General features: G+C 47.3%; 1 protein-coding gene and 1 long non-coding RNA gene across 2 annotated transcripts in view; one reads left to right on the top strand and one right to left on the bottom strand.

Moving 5' to 3' along the window:
• Nucleotides 1-896, bottom strand: part of LOC116541508 — a 15,100-nt gene extending 14,204 nt beyond the window's left edge. Inside the window, exon 1 of the long non-coding RNA XR_004264840.1 lies at nt 886-896. This is a non-coding gene — a long non-coding RNA (uncharacterized LOC116541508). The remainder of the gene's footprint in view (nt 1-885) is intronic.
• SLC1A6 (solute carrier family 1 member 6) overlaps nt 1-24,163 on the top strand; it is a 25,162-nt gene extending 999 nt beyond the window's left edge. Inside the window, exons 2-10 of the mRNA XM_032265718.1 lie at nt 5,920-6,131; nt 6,932-7,069; nt 9,948-10,152; nt 11,530-11,572; nt 13,205-13,548; nt 17,558-17,791; nt 19,861-20,055; nt 22,406-22,540; nt 23,802-24,163. Of these exons, the coding sequence (XP_032121609.1) occupies nt 5,927-6,131; nt 6,932-7,069; nt 9,948-10,152; nt 11,530-11,572; nt 13,205-13,548; nt 17,558-17,791; nt 19,861-20,055; nt 22,406-22,540; nt 23,802-23,997 (1,695 nt within the window). The 5' untranslated portion in view covers nt 5,920-5,926 and the 3' untranslated portion in view covers nt 23,998-24,163. The remainder of the gene's footprint in view (nt 1-5,919; nt 6,132-6,931; nt 7,070-9,947; nt 10,153-11,529; nt 11,573-13,204; nt 13,549-17,557; nt 17,792-19,860; nt 20,056-22,405; nt 22,541-23,801) is intronic.

Here is a 24,163-nt window from a genome sequence, read left to right as displayed (position 1 = left end):
CTTCCAGCACCGAGCATGAGCCTGATGCCTCGGTGCATTTACAGGGCTCGGTTGCCTTCCCCATCAGACGGCTTATTTCACCAGTTCCACACATATCTGATGTGGCTGAGGCTGCAGGGTGTCTGGGCGTGTGTGTGTGTGTGTGTGAGTGTGAAAGAGAGACTGAGGTCGCCTTCCCAAACAGGTGTGTGAAGCTGAATGCTTAAAATGTGGGGATGATTTTGAAAGTCTGAAGTTTTGTGTTTTAAAGAGTGTGTGTGTGTGTGTGTGTGTGTGTAGAAATTGTATGATTGTCTCCTACAATTCCTGAGTAGCTAGGACTGCAGGCACAGGCCACCATGCCTGGCCTCTGCGGTATTTAATTCCTGAAGGGTGGTTGTGCAGAGCCATGAAGGTATATGTGGTTGTGTGTCTGAGAATGTACATGAGTTTGTGTGTGCATGCAGAACTGTATGACTGCCTGCCTGGAATTGTATTTCTGAAGGTATGTGATTGTGTGCCTGAGGGTGTACCTGAATGTGGCAAGTGTGTGAGTGTGTATGTGCAGAATTGCATTTCTGAAGGCATGTGTGATTGTGTGCCTGAGAGTGTACATGAATGTGGCAAGTGTGTGTGTGTGTAGGGATTGTAGGACTGCATGCATGGAGCTGCCTTTCTGAAGGTGTGCGTGGGTGTGTGTGTGGTTGTATGTCTGAAGAGTTTGAGTGTGACTGTGTCTGTCTGGGGTTGTGGTTGTGTCATTTGCATACAAGAGGTTTTCGAGGTTATGTGTGCCTGTGTGTGTCTGAGTGTGTGTGATGTGTACATGGTTTCCATCCTGTCTCTCCCTCCCCTCACTCACTCCCCTCACTCAATGCTAGCATACAATTGCAAAAAAAAATGTACAGAAAGCCTTTTCATTTTGCTCACTGTAGCTTGCTTTAGTTTTAGGGATGTAAGAGGCTCTGAGGGGCAGCCGACACATCTCATCACATGTAAGCGTCTGGAGGTTGGGAGACCCAAGTGGGAAAGACCTCCTCTCACCCCTCACCCTGTAGAAACTGGGGACACTAAAAGGGACATTTTCTGAGCAGGAAACCTAAGAGGTAGGTCCAGAAGAAAACCTAGACCCAGGGAAGCCTAGAAAAGAGAGAGCCCCGGGTGGGGAGAAGAGAGAAACCCAGAGAGGCACGAGTGGAGGTCAAGATCACATTTTGTGTCAAACATTTTTGAAAATTAATGTTATTATTAATTGACAATCACAATGGTATATACTCATAAGTGATGCAGACAGCACTGAGAAAAGTAGACAGTAAGTCATCCTGACACTGTAGCACTTTACTGTACTTTTAATTTTGTGTGAGTTAGGTTTCTGCTTTTTATCAACCACAGTTGACATCTATTTTGTGGTCTTCAGCAGGTGCTTCTCTTTTCTTTTTCTTTCTTTTTTTTTGGTCAGGGTTTTATGCTGTCACCCAAGTTGGAGTGCAGTGGCGTGATCATAGCTCATTGCAGCCTCAGACTCCTGGGTTCAAGTGAGCCTCCTGCTTTAGCTTCCTGAGTAGCTAGGACTACAGGCACAGGCCACCATGCCTGGCTAATTTTTTTTTTAAGAGATGGGGTCTGGTTACATTGCCCAGGCTTGTCATGAACTCCTGGACTCAAGCAGTCCTCCGGCCTTTACCTCCCAAAGTGTTGGGATTGCAGGCATAAGCCACTGTGTCTGGCCCACAGATGCTAAGTATTGTCTGCTCTTCTCTAGGGGTCAGCAATTATTTTCAGCAAATGGCCCAAGAGGAGATATTCTCAGCTTTGTGGCTGGTACAGTCTCTGTTCTAACAACTCAACTCAGGTTTTGTAGCTTGAAAGCAGCTGTAGACAATGAATGAGTGTAGATGTGTGCGCCAATAAAACTTTATTTACAGAAACAAGTAGTGGGCTAAATTTGGCTAGCAGACCATGGTTTGTCAATACCATACTATGTCTTGTAAGGAAGAGAAAGGAACCAGACAAAACTCTAGGCTCTGGAGTTTTCCTGACTGTTCAGATCTTAGGTGAATTATCTCTCTTGGGATCCACAGACAACTTCCTGCTATGGCTTAGTGCCTGGAAACATAATATCCCAGAGGAGAGGAGGGATCGTACATTCCCTCTGTAGTCTTGTGGTTCACTCTCTGTGGGTTTTTTTTTTTCACAGCAAGGTAAGAAGCAGCATTGTGGTTTCAGGAGACGGATCCACTTGGAGCAGGATCCTAAGTGGGGCTTGGCATTGGGAATTTGGATTAGATCTAGAGGACATAGGCTCTGGAAATCCAGGGTAGATGTCCCATCCTTTGGATATGGTGGGAAGTGGAGGAGGGCAAGGAAGATCCCAGAAAAGCCAGTGGCAGGAAAAAAAAAAAAAGGCCCAGGAACCTACATACTGGTAAAACCGAGACCTCCAAGAAACTCCCAGCTCAACCTGGTTGAATTCAGATACTGTTGGGGGTGAGAAAAGATATCAGGGAGACTTGATCCCTTAGAAAGTAGATGGGCGGAGGGGCAGGGACGGCGGGGTACTGTGGCTATGACTGTAATCCCAGAACTTTGGGAGGCCGAGGCAGGTGGATCACCTAAGGTCAGGAGTTTGAGACTAGCCTGGCCAACGTGATGAAACCCTGTCTCTACTAAAAATGCAAAAAAAAAAAAAAAAAAAAAGCCGGGTGCGGTGGCAGGTGCCTATAATCTGAGCTACTCAGGAGGCTAAGGCAGGAGAATTGCTTGAACCCAGGAGGCAGAGGTTATAGTGGGCTGAGATTGCGCCACTGCACTCCAGCCTAAGGAACAAGAGTGAAACTGTCTCAAAAAAAAAAAAAGAAGAAGAAGAAGTAGATGGGAGAGGTGAACAAATTCTCTTTATAGGTGTGACAATCCCAGGCAAACCGAACAGGTAGAGTCCAGTATAAGATACAATATTTAGTGTCTTCCTTTGATTTAGAGAGGTTTTCTTTCTGAGTCAGATGAATCTGGTGTATTGCTAGGGGAACAGACAGCAGATTCCAAAGGGAGAAGTAAAAAGGATTTATGTTCAGAGTATTTATGAAGATATGAGCAGAGAAGAGGACCCAAGGAGATTAGAGGTTATGCTGGAGGACTGCCCTATGGGAGCAGTGGCCTTAGGTAGAGGAACACAGCAGCCAAATAGTGGCCTGGCACAGGGAGCTGGGAGGTAGAAGAATAAACACTCCATCTCCATCTCTTCCCGCCCTCCATTCTCCTGCTGTCTTTAAAAGAGTTTTGTGGCCAGGCACAGTGGCTCATGCCTGTAATCCCAGCACTTTGGGAGGCCAAGGCAGGCAGATCACCGGAAGTCAGGAGTTTGAGACCAGCCTGGCCAATGTGATGAAACCCCGTCTCTACTAAAAATACAAAAATTAGCCAGGTGTGGTGGTGGGTGCCTGTAATCCCAGTTATTCGGGAGGCTGAGGCAGGAGAATCGCTTGAACGATTCTCGGGAGGTGGAGGTTGCAGTGAGTCCAGATTGTGCCGGTGCACTCCAGCCTCAAAAAAAAAAAAAAAAAAAAAAAAAAAAAAAGAATGTTGTATACATGTAGAGGGTACAAGTGTAGTTTTGATACATGCATAGATCGCATGGCGGCGATGTCTGGGCTTCTACTGTAAACATCACTCTAATTGTGTGCACTGTACCTACTGAGTAATTTGGTGTCTCCCAGCCCCGTCTCACCCTCCCACCCTTTCTTTCCAGTCTCCAGTGTCTGTTATTCCACTCTGTGTCCTTGTATACACAACATTTAGCTCCCATTTATAAGTAAACGTGGTATTAAACTTTGCTTCTGAATTATTTCCGCTTAAGAGAATGGCCTCCAGTTCCATGGGTGTTACATTTCATTCTTTATTATGGCTGATCAGTATTTCATTATATACATCATGAAACATAAATAAAATAATATAAGCAACAATGTAGCAAGAAAATGTGATATTGATATAAATGTGATACAGATTGATTTACCTATAATGTAATATACTATACTTATCTACATCACATTTTCTTTAATCATCCATTCCTGGACACTTAGGTTGATTCCACATCCAGGCCATTGCAAATAATGCTGTGATGAAACATATCAGTGCAGATATCCTTCTGATAAAAAGAAAACTGAAACAATGATTTGTTTTCCTTGGAGTGGAGACTCAGTAGGGAGATTTCTGGATGGATGGTAGTTCTATTTTTAGTTATTTGAGAAATCGCCATACTGTTGTCCTTTCCCCTGGACAGATCGAAAGAGAACCAGTGGGAGAGGGAGCCTGAGAGTGGGTCTAGAAGGAAGAACAGAATTCTCAGTATCCCTGGAACAAGGGCACCGCCCTTTCTTGGTTATGACAACAGTGTAGGTTAGGAGGTATAGCATCTATAGCACACAGTGCTTTTAGGGACTCACAGAAATGTTTTCATTTCTTTCTTTCTTTCTTTCTTTTTTTTGAGACAGTCTGGCTCTGTCACCCAGGCTGGGGTGCAGTGGTGCAATCTTGGCTCACTGCAACCTCCACATCCCGGGTTCAAGTGATTCTCCTGCCTCAGCTTCTGGGATAGCTGGAACTACAGGCACCCGCCACCATACCCAGCTAATTTTTGTATTTTTAGTAGAGACGGGTTTCACCATGTTGGCCAGGCTGGTCTCGAACTCCTGACCTCAGGTGATCTGCCTGCCTCGGCCTCCAAAAGTGCTGAGATTACAGGCCTGAGCCACCGTGCCTGGTTTGGTACAGGTTTTTAGATAAGTGAATAAGGACACATGGATATAGCCAAAGATAAAGAGGAAGCACAAAAGTCTGCAGTCTGGGAAACATCAGTACAGTGCCTGCCACCCCAGAGGGGCTCATGAACATCACACTATGGCCAAGAATCATTATCATTTCTTTCCCAAGGGACTCCCCACCTCCATGTTGCTCACCTGGGCATTCTGGCAGAGTAGCTGCATTTACTGGACACCTGCGGTTTGCCAGGCACCTGCTGATTGTGTCCTTGTGGAAAGCCTCCATGCTGGACACGAAAGTGTCTTAATTTGGGGAACTGGCCTCCAGGTGCTTTGTCTACAGCTCTGTATGCAGTTGGCACTTAACAAAGGCTTGTTAGTTTCCTTTGAGCCGCTGGGGCAGCCCCCAGAGGCTTGTGATGAAATCAGTGAAATAAGAGTGGGCTGGAGTCAGGGAATGTCAAAAACGTCCATTAATTTGTGGTTTTCTCCTCTTCCCAGCCATTCCTAGGAATGATTCTGGAGACTTAACCTTTTACTGCCAAGACCTGACCTTGGAACCCCAGGCAGTCTCTCAGGTGTCCTAGGACGGGCACGTCCCAACAGACTGACCTTCCCCCTCCCACCTTCTTTTTTAAAAATTTATTTTTATTCATTTGTTGTTCCTAGAGACAGGGCTGTGCTAGGTGGTACGATCATAGCTCACTGCAGCCTCAAACTTCTGGGCCCAAGCAATCCTCTTGCCTTGGCCTTACGAAGTGTTGGAATTACAAGTGTGGGCCACTGTGCCTGGCCTTTGTGCTTTTTTAGAGGGGTGGAGGTCTCATTATCTTGCCCAGGATAGGAAGATCATAGCTCTCTGTAATCTTGAACTCTTGGGTTCAAGTGATCCTCCTGCCTCAACCTCCCAAAGAACTGGGACTACCACCCGCAGCTATGTCAAAATTTTTAGAAACAGGGTCTCATTATGTTGCCCAGGTCAGGCTTGAACTCCTGGGCTCAAGTGATCCTCCTGCCTCCGCCTCCCAAAGTGCTGGAATTACAGGCGTGAGCCAACACACCCAGCCACCCCCGCCTTCTGAGAGTCCTCAGAAAGCGCCCATCACCCTTCCCAGCCTTCCCCATCTGCCCACGCCTGCCTTCTGTCCTGGCCCTCACCAGCCCCAGGCTTCTCTGTTTCCCGCAGATAGACCATGAGCAGCCATGGCAACAGCCTGTTCCTGCGGGAGAGCGGCCAGAGGCTGGGCCGGGTGGGTTGGCTGCAACGGCTGCAGGAAAGCCTGCAGCAGAGAGCACTGCGCACGCGCCTGCGCCTGCAGACCATGACCCGCGAGCACGTGCTGCGCTTCCTGCGCCGAAACGCCTTCATCCTGCTGACGGTCAGCGCCGTGGTCATCGGTGAGCTCTGCCTCCTGGAGGGCGGGGACATCAGGGAATTACTGGTCCTTACACATCTCTTTGTCCCACCCCCTCATTCTCACCTGCACACACGTCTCAGTTCCACCAGCCACCCTCAACACCACATAAAGACACAACATACAGATGGATACACACATGTGCAAACACAGCTATGTGTGCACACAACGTTACATGCATATCCGTGTGTATACACACACTCACATATATACATATACACTGTACAAACACACTTTATGCATGCATGGAACTTACAGGTGCAAACACAGAAACTTACAAGCAAACTTGCTCATGTATATTGGAACTTATAAACACATTCACATGTCCACATGCATTCTCCTGAGCACACGTGCACACACTTATGAGCTTAAAACACATACACTCCCATGTTTGAAAATAGTAACATATACACACATCGCACCTATATATGTCCAGGAAAATACATGTGCATATTTATGTGTATATGCCATGTATACAGATTCCTGTACATGGTCACAAGTGAACGTCTACTGTCACATATTCTTGATATATACACACTTATACATTTACACATTTATATTTACACAGACATGGACATGTATTTACACAATATCAATATGGCTACCCATAAATACATACATTTCTACAAGGTATGCACACATCAGTGCACACACAAATACATACACCCATAGGGTATTTATCCCTCTCACTCCTCCCCTTACGCTACCCTTCTTGGGATGGATGGACAGTGTCTGGGGCTGAGTGACCCAGACCACTCCATGGACCCCTTCTTTTGCCCCTAGGGGTCAGCCTGGCCTTTGCCCTGCGCCCCTATCAGCTCACCTACCGCCAGATCAAGTACTTCTCTTTTCCTGGAGAGCTTCTCATGAGGATGCTGCAGATGCTGGTGCTGCCTCTCATTGTCTCCAGCCTGGTCACAGGTGAGAGAGCCCAGGCCAGGGTTGGCCTCCAAGACCCATCCAGAGCCTCAGCTTGAACCCAGAGCCAAGGCTATCCTGAGCACGGGACCACCTCCTTCATGCTTTGCCTCAAACATGGAAGCTGTCTGGTCCAGGGTCCTTGGCAAAACAAAGTCCAGGTCCTGATCAGTCCCAGGTTTCAGACCCCATATGACCCACACCACTTATCTCAGTTGGCTTCCTGTACTTTTCCTTGGAGGTAAAATGCCAGCCTGCAAGGGGCTCAGTATCACTCAGAGGTGAGAGAAAGTATTGGAGGGGCATCTAGGTAGGGTGGCTGGGCTATGGTGTGGATGTGCAGAGAGTAGGGTGTAGATTAAGGTGTGGAAGGTGTGTGAGATGTGGTGAAGCTTAGTGGGCAGAAGGTGGGATGGAAGTGGGAGTACAGTTGACTTATGCAGGGGTCCACAAAGTTTTGTTCTAGAGGGCTGGATAGTAAACATTTTCAACTTCAAGGGCCATATGGTTTCTTTTGCAACTAGAGTTGACTCTTGAACAATTTGGGTGTTAGGGACACCAACCCCACACAGTCAAAAATCGCATATAACTTTTGACTCCCCAAAAGCTTAACTACTAATAGCCTACTATTGACTGGAAGCCCTACAGATAGCATAAACAGCAGACTAACTCATATTTTGTATGCTGTATGTGTTATATACTATATTCTTAAAATACAGTAAGGTAGAGAATAGAATGTTATTAAGAAAATCAGGCCAGGTGAGGTGGCTTATGCCTCTAATCCCAGTGCTTTTGGGAGGCTGAGATGGGAAGATTGCTTGAGCCCACGAGTCCCAGACCAGCCTGGGCAACACAGTGAGACTGCATCTCTACAAAAAATGTAAAAAATCAGCAGGCCGTGGTGACACATGCCTATAGTCCTAGCTACTGAAGAGGCTAAGGCAGGAGGATCACCTGAACCCAGGAGTTTGAGGCTGCAGTGAGCTATGATGGCAACACTGCACTCTAGCCTGGGCAACAGGGTGAGATCCTGTCTATTAAAAAATGATAAGGGGGGCAGGGTGCAGTGACTCACACCTGTAATCCCAGCACTTTGGGAGGCCGAGGTGGGCAGATCATGAGGTCAAGAGATTAAGACTATCCTGGCCAACATGGTGAAACCCCATCTCTACTAAAATACAAAAAATTACCCAGGCATGGTGGTGTGCACCTGTACTCCCAGCTACTCGAGCAGCTGAGGCGGAAGAATCACTTGAACACCTGGAGGCGGAGATTGCAGTGAGCCAAGATTGCACCACTGCACTCCAGCCTGGAGATAGAGTGAGACTCTGTCTCAAAAAAAAAAAAAGGAAGAGAAATTTTATTTACTATTAATTGAGTGGAAGTGAATCATCATGAAGATCTTCATCCCCATTGTCTTCATGCTGAATAGGCTGAGGAGGAGGAAGAGAAGGTCTTGCTGTCTCAGGGATGGCAGAGGCAGAAGAAAATCCATGCATAAGTGTACTCGAACAGTTCAAACCCATGTTGTTCAAGGGTCATTTATACTCAATTCCGCCATTGTAGCTCAAAAGCAGTCATAGACAACATGTGAACAAATGGCCATGGTTGTGTTCCAATAAAACTTTATTTACAAAAGTAGGCAGAGGGCCAAATTTGGCATGAGTAGCATCTTGCCAGTCACTGGATTTGGGGATGGGGAAGAAGAAAAATGCATGAAGAAATGATTTCTTAGGTTGGGTTTCCTGGAAGCAGAGCCTGACTGCACAGGTAGTGATTTATTGTGGGATAGCTCTCAAGAGAAACTCACAAGGAAGTGAGGAAAGGGTGGGGGGCAGGGCTGGGAAACCAGTGAAGCAAAGATGTGGGTTTCAGAAGAAGGCTGGCCTCTCAGCCTGATCTATGGGGAGCTCTGGAGTATAAGCAGAATCACAGAATTGAACCCCTCCCCAGCTCTGCTGGCCAGTATGAATCCCTGCAGAGTTATTCACTGGCCGTAGGTCTCTTCTGGGGTTTTTGTGGACAAGGCAAATTTACTGACGGCAATTCTCAGCAGAAGGGGACAGCCTGAGCTATTTGTAGCCAGTGCTCTTGGGGCTGAAGGATCAGCCTATTGGCTTGGGAAAGGGTGTGGGAGTGGAATAGCAAGAACATGTGACACACATGGCATGCAGTGAGGTGGGTTGGAGGAAAGTGTGACTTTGGGATGAATAGTGGGATGGCAAGTGGAATGAAAGTTAGGTCATGGGCTGGGTGTGATGGCTCATGCCTGTAATCCCAGCACTGTGGGAGGCTGAGGCAGGTGGATCACCTGAGGTCAGGAGTTCCAGACCAGCCTCGCCAACATGGTGAAACCCGGTCTCTACTAAAAACACAAAAATTAGCTAGGCATGGCAGCGGGCACCTGTAATCCCAGCTACTTGGGAGGCTGAGGCAGGAGAATCACTTGAACCTGGAGACGGAGGTTGCAGTGAGCAAAGATTGTAACACTGCACTCCAGCCAGGGTGACAGAAGGAGACTCTGTCTCAAAAAATAAAGAAAGAAAGTTAGGTTATGATACAAAACAAGAGTCCATAGAGGATAGGGTGAAAGGGTGGAAAAGGTTGGCTTGGAGAAGAGGGAAGGTAGTAGGGTAGTGGAGTGTTGCTTGGGATAAGGGTTGGGGTGGAGTGTGAGGGTGTGTATTTGGAAAATAGAATAGCAGTAGAAAGGTGGTGTGGGTGAATGGGTAATGGGTGGGTTCTGGGGTGGGCTGTAAGAAAAGGGATGCTTGGTGGAATGGCTGTTGAGCTGGTAAGATGGGGAGGGTGGAATGGATGGCTAGGAGACCTGGCGTTGGGTATGCATGGAACTGTGGGGGCTGCATCATCCGTCCTGCAGGTATGGCGTCCCTGGACAACAAGGCCACGGGGCGGATGGGGATGCGGGCAGCTGTGTACTACATGGTGACCACCATCATCGCGGTCTTCATTGGAATCCTCATGGTCACCATCATCCATCCAGGGAAGGGCTCCAAGGAGGGGCTGCACCGGGAGGGCCGGATCGAGACCATCCCCACAGCTGATGCCTTCATGGACCTGATCAGGTGTGCCAACCCGAAAAAACACAATATGCACATTTGAAAAGGAGACTTTATTGATTGTAAAGGGTTATAGCCTGCAAAGCGGCCATCCTGCAGACTGGGAAGCATCCATCCGGTCAAGACCAGAGACAGGCCCTTCTAAGGAGGAGGGGTTGAAGGAGGAGCTTCATGCTGAATGGGTTGGCTAAACATCCATATTCAATAGTTTGCAGGAGGCGCTATGAATATTCATGGAGGTGGTTCTGATGCATGCATACTGAACAAAGTTGCATGTAACATATGACCCATGTCCTCTTTGGGGTGGAGACTTCCTATCAAACTCCTGGCCTCAAGTGATCCACCCACCTCGGCCTCCCAATGTGCTGGGATTACAGGTGTGAGCCACTGCACCTGGCCTATTTCATTCTTTTTCATGGCCGAGTAGTATTCATGTGTCCTAGTTGAACAATGAGAAAACATGGACACAGGGAGGGGAACATCACACATCGGGGACTGTCGGGCGGTGGGGGGCAAGGGGAGGGAGAGCATTAGAACACATATGTCATGTGTTCTCTATACACGCATCAGTTAATGGGTTCTTAGGTTGGTTCCATTTCTTTGCAACTGTAAATTATACTGTGATAAACATATGTGTGCAGGTGTCTTTTTGATATAGTGACTTCTTTTCCTTTGAGTAGATACCCAGTAGTGGGATCGCTGGGTGGAATGGTTCATCTATTTTTAGTTCTTTAAGAAATCTCCATACTGTTTTCCATAGAGGTTGTACTAATTTACATTCCCACCAGAGTGTATGAATGTTTCCCTTTCCCCACATCCATGCCAACATCTGTAGTTTTTTGAGTTTTTAATAATGGCTGGTCTAGCTGGGGTAAGATGGTATGTCATACCACCTGTTTTAATTACAGCAGCGAGATTTTTGCCAGCCAGAATCAAGGTAGCCACGGTTCTACCTTAATCACTGACCAAGGGGAAACCTAAAGCTAAAAGAGTTTGGGAGTTTTCTGTGGTTTTTTGAGGCAGCACCGACACACGTGTGTTTGAATTAAAGTCCTTGAGGTGATGTAGGCTTCTGCCAAGTACTCAGACCTGGATTTGAGGTCTGTCTGCGCCTCTTAGCAGCTCTGTGGCTCTGGGTAGCTTACATGAATTCTCTGGGCTTTGGTTTCTTTCTATGTGAAATGGGGACATCATATAGCACTCATGTCTAGGGTTATTTAGTGTTTAAATTAGATGATAGTAAGATACTTGCTCAGTGCCAGATATAGAAGCAGCATTCATATGCTGGCTGCCATCATTATTGTTCTTGGTGTTAGTATTACTGTTATCACCCTAGACACCCTTACACAGTCTAACCACTTTCCTTCTGATGTTTTTCTGCAGAAATATGTTTCCACCGAACCTTGTGGAGGCCTGCTTCAAACAGGTCAGGGGGAAGTACACAGTTTGATCAAGGAGATTCAGAGGGTGGCAGGAGCTTGGGGCTGAGGGCATGGTCCAAGGGCAAGAGGTGGGAGGAAGGGCCTGACAGAGAAAGGGGCAGGAGTTCTTGAGGAGTCTAGGAGAAAGAATGTATTTTCCATGGTGATCTGGGAGGGATAAGGAGAAGGTCTTAGGCCCGGGCGTGGTGGCTCAGGCTTGTAATCCCAGCGCTAAGGGAGGCCAAGGCAGGAGGATCACTTGAAGCCAAAAGTTCAAGACCAGCCTGGGCAACAGAGTGAGACCCTCTGTCTTTACAAAAAATAAAAAAGAAAAAAATTAGCTGGGCACACCCATCTCAGCTCTTTGGGAGACTCATGTGGGAGGATTGCTTGGACCCAGGAGATCAAGACTCCAGTGTGCTGTGATCACATCACTGCACTCCAACCTGGGTGAAAGAGCAAGATCTCATCTCAAAAAAAAAGGGGAAAAAAAGGACTTAGGCCAGGGACTTCCTGAGCACAGGACTAGAGGAAGCACCAAGGCTGCTGCAGAGATTCCAGAAATTTTGGCCGTAGATGGTCGAGTCTTGGAGAGCCCCTCAACTCTTGTTAAGCATTGCCCAGGGAACTTGTGAAAAATTCAGGATCTATATGACTTCTTCCACACATTGCTTGTTCACTCTCTCATTCATCTATTTGGTCACTTATTCTTCAAAAAAATTTTTTTAACGTACTTATTTTTAAATTGACACAAAAATTATATATATTTATGAGTTATGACATTTTGAAATATGTCTGCATTGTGGAATGACTCAATCAAGCTTATTAACATATCAGTGATCTTATACACATATCATTTTTTGAGATAAAAACACTTGAAATCTACGCTTTTGGTGATTTTCAAATACACACTACATTGTTATTAACTATAGTCACCATTTTGTATAATAGAGCTCTTAAAGTTATTCCTCTTTTCTAGCTGAAATTTTGTGTCTTTTGACCAACATCTCCCCAGTGTCCCTGGCCCCAGTCCCTGGTAATCACTATTCTATTTTCTGCTTCTGTGAGTCCAACTGTTGTAAATTCCACCTATAAGTGAGAGCACGCAATATTTGCCTTTCTGTGCCTGGCTTATTTCAGATAGCACAGCGTTTTTCAGGTTCAACCCTGTTGTCAAAAATGACAGGATCTCCTCCTTTTTCGAGGCTGAATAGTATTTCATTGTATATGTATACCACATGTTCTGTATCCATTCATTTGTTGATGGACACTGAGATTGATTTCATATCTTGGCTATTGCGAATGGTGCTGCAATAAACAGGGGAGTGCAGATATCTCTCTGAGATACTGATTTCATTTCTTTAGGATATATATCCAGTAGTGGGATTGCTGGGTCCTATGGTAGTTTCTATTTTTCATTTTTTGAGGAACCTCCATACTATTTTTCATAATGGGTTTATTGATGCATTTAATCAGTCTTCCATGCATTGTTCAAATCATTCATTCACTCATTCAGATCTGCTGGATAAGGCCTTCCAGGGTGTGGGAGCTGGAAATGGGTGATCTCAAGGAATTTCTCCAGGTGATTCTGATGCATCTGCTGAATTGAGTATGGGCCCGATCTCTCTCTATTTCAGTTCAAGACACAGTACAGCACGAGGGTGGTAACCAGGACCATCGTGAGGACAGAGAACGGGTCTGAGCCGGGTGCCTCCATGCCTCCTCCATTCTCAGTGGAGAATGGAACCAGCCTCCTGGAAAATGTCACTCGGGCCTTGGGCACCCTGCAGGAGGTGCTGAGCTTTGAGGAGACTGTACCTGTGCCTGGCTCCGCCAACGGCATCAACGCCCTGGGCCTCGTGGTCTTCTCTGTGGCCTTTGGGCTGGTTATCGGTGGCATGAAACACAAGGGCCGAGTCCTCAGGGACTTCTTCGACAGCCTCAATGAGGCTATTATGAGGCTGGTGGGCATCATCATCTGGTGAGTCCTGGGCTGTGCCCACCCGAAGGCAGAGCAAGAGCTGAGAAGTCAGGCTGTGGGGAAGCTGCTGAAAGGCTTGTTGGGGACTTTTGATCATTCATTTACATATTGGGTAATTCACTTACCCACTCATGAACTCATTCATTCATGTCTGCCTGCCATGATTTCATCACTAGTTCACTTCCTTGTTCATCTGTTCATTCATTCATCCCTTTTTTTTTTTTTGAGACGGGAGTTTCTGTTGCCAGGCTGGAGTGCAATGGCATGATCTCGGCTCACTGCAACATCCGCATCCTGGGTTCAGGCAATTCTCCTGCCTCAGCCTCCCAAGTAGCTGGGACTACAGGCTTGTGCCACCACACCAAGCTAATTTTTGTATTTTTAGTAGAGATGAGGTTTCACCATGTTGGTCAGGATGGTCTTTATCTCTTGACCTTGTGATTCACCCGCCTTGGACTCCCAAAGTGCTGGAATTACAGGCGTGAGCCACCGCACCCTGCCTCATTCATTCACTCTTTTATGCATTGGTTAGTTCATGGAAGAACTCACTAACTCTTTTATTCATTTATGTCTTACTGCAATGATTCATTCACTCTTTCACTCCTTTGTTCATCTGTTCATTCACTCATTCTTCTATGCATTGACCATCTATACTCATTCTTCCATGCATTGATTTACTCATTTCCTTACTCATTTATTCATTCTTCCATGCATCAGTTAATTCACTCATTTATGCATTCTTTCACTCATAAAGTTACTTACAAATTCAACCATGCATTAGTTAAATCATTGATAGATTCATCTGTTTATTTACTCAGTTAAGCCATTTATTCTTAATTCATTCTTTGACCCACTCATTCATCTATACATTTGTTATTCTTTCATTCATTTACTCAAGTATTCTCTTCGTTCACTCAATTGTTATTTGTTCACTCACCTACTAATGTCTCATTTGTTTATTTCCTTACTTTTCCTCCACTTGCTAATCCTTCCTTCCTTCCTTCCTTCCCTAAATTCCTTCATTCCTTCAAAAATTTCATTCACTCAGCAGGCATTTTCCCAGGCAGACTTTGTCTTGACCTCTGGAATACAGAGATACGTTGCACTCATACCTTGTCCTCAAGGAGCGCACAAAATCTTTGGGGAGACAGACACATTGTAGATCAATGTAACAAAGTAGGTTCTGTAGCAAAGGAACATTTAATAAGTGTTGGGTTCATGGAGAAGTGAGCAGTGAGTAGAGGGATACACAGTGAATGCTTCCTAAAGAGGGAGTCATGAAGAAGATCACCTCTTAACTGCATCTTGACAGGTGAGTAGAACTTCAGTTGGACAGTGAGAGGGAAGAAGTATTTCAGGCAGAGGGAAGAGAATGTACACAGCTTGAAAGTATCTAAGTTGTTTGGAGAATGGTGGGGCGTTCAGGAAGGTGAGAGCATGAGGTAAGTTGGGAGTGGTGAAGATATTAACAAGGCTGTCAGGCCGGGCGCGGTGGCTCAAGCCTGTAATCCCAGCACTTTGGGAGGCCAAGGCGGGTGGATCACGAGGTCAAGAGATCAAGACCATCCTGGTCAACATGGTGAAACCCCGTCTCTACTAAAACTACAAAAAAATTAGCTGGGCATGGTGGTGCGTGCCTGTAATCCCAGCTACTCAGGAGGCTGAGGCAGGAGAATTACCTGAACCCAGGAGGCGGAGGTTGCGGTGAGCCGAGATCGCGCCATTGCACTCCAGCCTGGGTAACAGGAGCGAAACTCCATCTAAAAAAAAAAAAAACAAGGCTGTCAGATCCCAAATGGGAGAATACTTTGTACATCATCCCAAACAACTGGAAAGTTGTATAGGGAACTCGAGGCCAAGTTGAGGGCCTGGAAAAGCATTGGAAAGGAATGGGAGTGGGGAAGCTTACTAAGGATAAGCAGAGAATTAACAAGGAATATTGAAGGCTCAGCTGAATTGGGAATCTTGAATTTATAGTGGTGTCATTGGCATGATTGGGTGAAGTGTCCAGATGTGCCAGGTGGCTGACTGTAGGGGTTAGGAAATCATGCACAACTAATCTTGGGCTAAAGAATTTTGCAGGGGATGAGGTGGAAGGATGGAGGTAAGAAAGTTGAGAGAGGGATTACTCAGACTAAGCATAGAGGTGGATCTAGTCACGCTGACTTGGAAAGGACTCAGCAGCTACTCCCCAGGGATAAGTCTGAGCCCAGCTTGGAGAACACAGATGTGACTGGAGAAGTCCCTGCATCCTCATTTTTGACTCAGGCTATTGTACCACCTTCCCAAGATGTCTCCACCTTCTCCAGTACATCCATGACAAATGTGAGCAAAAGTAGACTTCAATTTCTTCTTTTCTTTTTGAGACTGAGTCTCACTCTGTTGCTCAGGCTGGAGTGCAGTGGCGTGATCTTGGATCACTGCAACCTCCGCCTCCTGGGTTCCAGTGATTCTCCTGCCTCAGCCTCCTGGGTATCTGGGACTACAGGCACATGACACCACATCTGGCTAAGTTTTGTATTTTTAGTAGAGGTGGGTTTCACCATATTGGTCAGGTTGGTCTCAAACTCCTGACCTCATCATCCACCTGACTCAGCCTCCCAAAGTGCTGGGATTACAGGCATGAACCACCACCCCTGGCCATATACTTCAGTTTCTAAAGAGAGAGGAGTACCCATTGAAGCCTAGAAATGAGAGGATGGTCCCGATGGCAGAAACTCACACAATTGACCAGCGGACTGGATTGCGGGGAAAACAGGCAAGCCCTGATGAACTTGCTTCTTTCATCTTCTCTATTCTCCTTTTTACTCACTACTCCAGCCACATTGGTCTTCTCTCTGGTCATCCAGCACTCCTAGTGCATGCCCATCTCAGAATCTTTGCATTGTGCCTGCAATGATTTGCATTGTGCCTGCAATGATTTCTCCCAGATACACAGGGTACCTTGTCATCATGTGAGTCTCAGCTTAAATGAAACCTCTTCAAAGAAGCCCTTTCTGACCACCTGCTCAGAAGCAGCCCCATCCAATGACTCTCCTTTCCTATTATCACCACTTGAAGTTTGTAATTAGTGCATTTCTATGCGTACTTCCTGATTTCCCCATTAGAATATGTCTTAGTCCATGTCAGCTGCTATAACAAAACTACCATAGACATCATGGCTTAAACCACAAAAATGTATTTCTCACAATTCAGGAGGGTGAGAAGTGTTAGATCAAGGCACCCACAGATTCCAGGTCTGGTAGGGCTGTCTTCTGGTTCATGGAAGGCATCTTCTTGCTGTGTCCTCGAATGGCAGAAGGATGGAGGGAGCTTTGGGGGTTACAATCTCAACATATGAATTTGGTGGGGGGGTGGATGGGACATAAACATTTAGTCTGTAACAGAATGTAAGTGCAATGAGGACAGGAGCCATGTGCCTGGAACATAGTAGGTACTCAGTCAATATCTGTGGAATGAATGAATACATAGGTGGTTTTGATAGGACAGGTGGTTTGAGATATCAGTGGGAAATGCCTACGCTGGTGAATGAGTGAGAACAGGCACTGATAGGGAAGAGAATAGGGGAATAAAGGTTTCAAATGTGGAACAAAGAGTTGGGGGCAGAAGATAAAGGAAACTTAGAAGGCTAGAGTCAGGGAATGTTTTAGCAATGTCTAGAGAAGGATCCTGAAGCTACCTTCAGGTGATTATTTGGGGCAGGGTTGAGAGGTCTTGAATGGGGAGTAGAAAGGAGAGAACTGAAAGGTTGTGTATCCTGGAGTAGTACGAACTTTTCTATCACTCGGGGGAGATGCGGAAGAGCAGCTGCAGGAGGAGGTGGGCTTCATTCTTGGGGCCCAGTGGCATTCGTTAATGTACGGGGAAGACTGGGATGGAGTAGGGTGCTGTCGGGTGGGTACCGCATGGCTCCAGGGCCCTATATGGGCAAAGCCTTGAGGATGCCAGCTTCAGACCTGCAAGGGAAGTCAGGAGGGAGCCCTCACAGGTATGTGGCTCCCTCACACAGGTATGCACCCGTGGGCATCCTATTCCTGATTGCTGGGAAGATTCTGGAGATGGAAGACATGGCCGTCCTGGGGGGTCAGCTGGGCATGTACACCCTGACCGTCATCGTGGGCCTGTTCCTCCATGCTGGTGGCGTCCTTCCCCTCATCTACTTCCTCGTCACTCACCGGAACCCCTTCCCCTTCATTGGGGGCATGCTACAAGCCCTCATCACTGCCATGGGCACGTCTTCCAGGTATGGCCTTGCTCCCCACACCAGCACCATTCCTGGATGCACTTCTTGTCCTTCACGGCCTCTCTGAGGGCTCTTGAGGGTCTCCAGCTGGTGCAATACCTGGGGGTTGGTCATTGTCCTGGGCTGGCTCTCCTGGTCTCCCCTTCTCCTTTCCTGTTTTTTAACTTTATATGGAGGAGAACCAGGTGCCAATTTTGAGGTGAAGAGGGAAGGTTCCAGGATGCCCCATGAGCTCAGTCATTTCCTAGCTCAGAAGGAGTCATCTCCCCTTGTGAGATGGTGTCTGGGAGCTCTCTTGGCTTTTTCTTCCCTCTCCTCCTACTCTTCCTCCTCCTCCTTTTTCCTCTTACTCCTCTTCCTCCTTTTCCTCTTCCTCCTCTTTCTTCCTCCTTTTCCTCTTCCTCCTCTTCCTCTTATTCTTCTTTTTTAGTTTTAGGGGATTAATTAAGAGCATCATCCACATTCAAAAACAATTTGAGAAGTAGCACAACAGCCAAAAAGATAAAATAATTTTTTTTTTTGAGACAAAGTCTCTGTCACCCAGGCTGGAGTGCAGTGGTGTGATCTTGGCTCACTGCAACCTCTGCCTCCTGGATTCAAGCAATTCTCCTGCCTCAGCCTCCCAACTAGCTGGGATTACAGGCATGTGCCACCACACTTGGCTAATTTTTTGTATTTTTAGTAGAGATGGGGTTTCGCCATGTTGGCCAGGCTGGTCTTGAACTCCTGGCCTCATGTGATCTGCCCACCTTGGCCTCTCAAAGTACTGGGATTACAGGTGTAATCCACCATGCCTGGCCAAAAATATCTTTTTCTTTTTCTTTTTTTCTGACATGAGGCCTCATTCTATCATCCAGGCTAGAGTGCAGTGGTGTGATCTCTGCTCACTACAACCTTCACCTACCAGGCTCAAGTGATTCCTCCCACCTCAGCCTCCCAAAGTAGCTGAAATCACAGGTGCATGATTCCAGCCCTCCTGGCCAATTTTTCTTTTTTCTTTTTGGTAGAGATGGGGTTTTGCCATGTTGGCCAGGCTGGTCTTGAACTCCTGAGCTCAGGTGATCTTCCTGCCTTGCCCTCCCAAAGTGCTGGGATTACAGGCATGACCCACTGCACCTGGTCAAAAACAACATTTTAAAAATTACCCATAACGCTGGTCAGGGAATGTGCCTCTTGGTCTATGGCTATGTAAGACTGATGTCACTGTATTCTAGAATTAAACTCGCATAGTCACCACTGAGCGGGACACCCAAAGACCCCCTATGAGTCCAGAATTCTAACCATATGATGTAAAGCTGACCACAGAGCACGCATCCTGTGAACAGGCTTACTCCAAATGAGATACCCACTTCTTTGACTAAACTCGCCCACCAATTAGGTCACTTTTCTCTGATAAGAAGTGGTGGAGCGGTGGATGGAGAGGGTTAGCATAGCAGAGGTCAATGCTGATACAAACAAGGGAGTCCGGAGTAGGGGCCCTCTCTAAAGTCAGCAGACCTTTATGATACACTAGTGTGTAGTTTTTCCCATAAACTAGTGTGCAGTCATTGGCCTTAGCTATTGGCTTTAAGTGGGTGAAGAGATCTTCAGTTTGGGAGACCCTCATTGCTGTTTTCTCCCTGTATCGTGAGGAGTCGCTCCTTTCCTTTGTACAGTTATCAGCCTCTGAATTGTTATACCCTTGTTTTCTGCCTCCTGCAGAGCACCCACCTAGTATGCTCAATGTTCTCATGGGGAATGCTCCCTGGGCTCATTTCTGCACAGACCACGCCCAGCCCATGTCCTGCTCCGAGCCCCGCCCTACCTAGCCACGCCCTGTTCTCAGTTCTTCCCCACCTGGCCACGCCCTGCTCTGAGCCCCACCTCACCTATCCGCCTCTGTTCTCAGCCCGGCCCATGTTACCTGGCCCTTCCCATTCTCATCCGAGCCCCACTAGGCCACGCCCTGTTCCCAACCTGTCCTAGACTTTGCCAAGTCCATGCTCTGTCCTGCCCCCAGGCCACGCCCTGTTTGCAGCCCCGCCCCCACCAGACCACGCCCCTTCCTCAGCCCTGGGCTCTTTCCCCAGCTCGGCAACGCTGCCCATCACCTTCCGCTGCCTGGAGGAGGGCCTGGGTGTGGACCGCCGCATCACCAGGTTCGTCCTGCCCGTGGGCGCCACGGTCAACATGGACGGCACTGCCCTCTACGAGGCCCTGGCTGCCATCTTCATTGCTCAAGTTAACAACTACGAGCTAAACCTGGGTCAGATCACAACCATCAGGTGAGGGGGCTTGGGTGGGACCTGCCAGGAGATGAGAGCTAAGCCGTCATCAGCATCGTTGGGAGAGTTGGAGAGGGAGGAGGGGGCCACAGCTGGAGCTCAGAGGAGCCCTCTGATGTTGGAAGGGGGGTGTGGGAAGATCCCCACTGCCGGAGGAGGTGAAAGGTAAAGCTGCCACCTGAGGCTGTCAGGAGCTGGCAAGACGTTCCCGCCATTTCTCCTCTCCAATGGGAGATCCCTTTGTCCAGTGTTTTCCAAAGCATAGCGGGTGCATCCTAATAACCCGAGGTTCACGTTATATAGATTCTTATATTTATAGGCCCTATACATTTATTTATTCCTGTATTTATAGGTTCCATCATCCAATGGTTCCAACTTAGTCATCATAAAAATAACAGTGAACATTGTCATCTCCTTCAGGTCTTCAGGGTTACTTTTTCATGGAAGCCCTGTTTAAAATGGCATATCGGGACTTGCTAAGGAGGCACCGTTTCCCCATGAAATACCATCTCCATATAGTATGAATTGTACTTATTCATTTTGTTTATTGCCTGTTTCCCATACTAGATTGTAAGCTCTGCAGGGCTTGGTGGCTCACACCTGTAATCCTGCCCCTTTGGGAGGCTGAATCGGATGAATCACTTGAGGTCAGGAGTTCAACAGCCTGGCCAACATGGTGAAACCCATCCTACTAAAAATACAAAAATTAGCTGGGCATGGTGGCAGGTGCCTGTAATCCCAGCTACTCAGGAGGCTGAGGCAGGAGAGTCGCTTGAACCTGGGAGATGGAGGTGGCAGTGAGCTAAGATTGCACCACTGCACTCCAGCCTGGGTAACAGAGCGAGACTCTATCTCAAAAAAAAAAAAAGTAATGTTTGGGCAGGGGTTTTCTTTTTATGGGAATATCTACTATGTGTATATATACCACATTCTTCTCTCTGCTTCTTTCAGTTTAACTTTTTTAGATTCCACGTATAAATGAGATCAGACAGTATTTGTCTTTCTGTACCTGGCTTATTTCACTACACTAGCATGTAGTATATATGCTTGATAAATATGTGTTGGAAGAATGAATGTATTGAGTGCTCTATAACCAGTCCTTGGAAAAAGTGCCTTTGCACATGCTCTGATGGGATGACCTCCTTTTCCATGGGAGTCCAAGGATGCAGAAAAAATGACATAAAGAAAACTTCAAAGGAACCCCCTCCCCCGCCTTTTTTTGCTTAAGGTCCCAAACATTACAATGAACACTTCTCAAGGGAAACTTTGACATCATTGGGAGTAGGGATGCTACCAAAAAAAGGTAAGGATGGGAAATGTCTGAGGTAGTATTCTTAAATGGACCAGGGCACTTAGCATCCCTTCTACCTTCTTCCTGGGAATCTGAAAAGAGCTTGGTGGATGGCCAGTTTGAGACTTACCAGGTGTATTGAGCTGTGCTCACATTGCTATAAAGAAATGCCTGAGACTGGCCAGGCACAGTGGCTCATGCCTGTAATCCCAGCTACTCAGGAGTCTGAGGCAGGAGAATCACTTGAACCCAGGAGGCGGAGGTTGTAGTGAGCCGAGGTTGTGCCACTGCACTTCAGCCTGGGTGACAAAGACTCTGTCTCAAAAAAAAAAAATTTTTTTTTTTTTTTTTGTAAAGACAGGATCTCACGATGTCGCCCAGGCTGGTCTTGAACTCCTGGGCTCAAGCAGTCCTCCCACCTTGGCCTCCCAAAGTTCTGGGATTACGGGTGTGAGCCACTATGCTCAGCCTTTACATGCAACTTTGAATTCTTTGACTACATCTCCAAATTCCCTGTCACCTCTGGTGACCACCATTCTACTCTCTATTTCTATGTATTCAACTTGTTACTATTATCTTTTAGATTCCACGTATAGGGGAGATCAAGGCCAGGCATGGTGGCTCATGTCTATAATCCCAGCATTTTGGGAGGCTGAGGTGGGAGGATTGCTCTAGCCCAGGAGTTTGAGACCAGTGTGGGCAACATAGTGAGACCCCATCTCTACAAAAATACAAAAAAATTAACCAGGCATGGTGGCATGTGCCTGTGGTCTCAGCTACTCAGGAGGTTAAGGTGGGAGTGAGCAGTGAGTTGTGGTGAGCTGAGATTGTACCACTGCACTTCAGCCTGGGCAACAGAGTGAGACTGCCTCCAAAACAAACAAACAAAACAGACAGAGAGCGAGATCAGGCAGTATTTTTCTCTTGTGTCTGGCTTGGGTATTTAATTTAAGATGCACTGGGGAGCTGATCTCTTCCCCTCTCTCTATCCTTTTCCTGTCTCTTCCTACTCGCCCCCTTCCCTCCACCTGCCTCCCCATGTTCTCCCTTCCCCTGCAGCATCACAGCCACAGCGGCCAGTGTTGGGGCTGCTGGAATCCCCCAGGCGGGTCTGGTCACCATGGTCATTGTGCTCACGTCGGTCGGCTTGCCCACGGAAGACATCACACTCATCATCGCCGTGGACTGGTTTCTGTGAGTGTTCTCCAGGCTGGACCCTGCTGCTCCCTCTTCTGCACACACTGCTTTCCTCTGTACCATCCTCAGCCTGTGGGCTTTCATTCCAGCAAAGATGCAGTGGTCCAGAATTTTCGAGTGAAAAGGAGGCCTTGGAGAGGCCTCCGATCCATGGTCTCTGGATCCCAAATCCCAGAGTTATCTTTGGGGAGTAGGGTGTGGAGACAGCAATGGGGCTTTACCTATCAGCTGGAAGAACTCCTCTTTTACCTGTTTTATGTAGAAGTCACAAAAAGGTGGTCCAGGCTGGGCATGATAGCTCATGCCTGTAATCCCAACACTTTGGGAGGCCAAGGGGGGCAGATCACCTGGGGTCAGGAGTTCAAGACCAGCATGGACAACACGGTGAAACCCTGTCTCTACTAAAAATAATAATAATAATAAATTAGCTGAGCATGGTGATTGGCACCTGTAATCCTAGCTACTCGGGAGGCTGAGGCAGGAGAATCACTTGAGCCTGAGAGGCAGAGGTGGCAGTGAGCTAAAATCGTGCCACTGCCCTCTAGCTTGGGCAACAAGTGAAACTTCGTCTCAAAATTTTTAAAGTTTAAAAAAAATTTTTTATTTTTATTTTTTTAGAAATTGGGTTTTGCTGTGTTGCCCAGGATGACCTTGAACTCCTTAGCTCAAGCAATCCTCCTGTTTCAGCCTCCCAAGTAGTTGGGACTACAGGTGTGAGCTGGTACTCCAAGCTGCAAATATATATTTAAATCTCAATTTTTAAAAACAAGAGGATTATGGGCAGTACATAGTGACCAGCCCGGCCAAGATGGTGAAACCCATCTCTACTAAAAATACAAAAGTTCGCCGGGTGTGGTGGTGGGCACCTGTAATCCCAGCTACTCGGGAGGCTGAGGCAGGAGAATCACTTGAACCTGGGAAGCCAAGGTGGCAGTGAGACGAGATCGCACCACTGCACTGTGGCCTGGCCGACAGAGCAAGACTCCATCTCAAAAATAAAAAAAAAATAAAATAAAATAATAAAATAAAATTGGAATGCAGGCTCAGCTGACAGCTCCCATGTAGGAATGAAATTCCAAGCTTCCTTTAATGTAAACCTCCTGGTTTTGTTGTCATTTGTTTTTGTTCTTGTGTTTCTGAAACAGAGTCGTGTTGTGCTGGAATGGGATTGTACTGGAATGGGACCCCCTCTGATGCACCCTCTTCCTGCGAAGCTTTTCAAGCCCCCATTAATGGCAGCTTCTTTTTCCCATACCAGTGACCGGCTTCGCACAATGACCAACGTACTGGGGGACTCAATTGGAGCGGCTGTCATCGAGCACTTGTCTCAGCGGGAGCTGGAGCTGCAGGAAGCTGAGCTCACCCTCCCCAGCCTGGGGAAACCCTACAAGTCCCTCATGGCACAGGAGAAGGGGGCATCTCGGGGACGGGGAGGCAATGAGAGTGCTATGTGAGGGACTCCCAGCTCTGTCCCCTCCCAGAGAGGAGGGAAGGGGACTGGGAAGGGGAGTCCTGGGGACACATCTGTCGCCCAAATGACCGTGGGCTGAGCACACATGTTCTGCTTGGCTTGTTTAGGGGGGAGGGAAAAGTGAAATAAAGGAGCAGGAATGAGAGGTA

Source organism: Sapajus apella, unplaced genomic scaffold (genome assembly GCF_009761245.1).
Source record: "Sapajus apella isolate SASKATOON/1434 unplaced genomic scaffold, GSC_monkey_1.0 scaffold152, whole genome shotgun sequence".
NCBI lineage: Eukaryota > Metazoa > Chordata > Mammalia > Primates > Cebidae > Sapajus > Sapajus apella.
The sequence above is the reverse complement of the archived record's forward strand: the minus strand, read 5'-3'. Positions and strand labels throughout refer to the sequence as shown.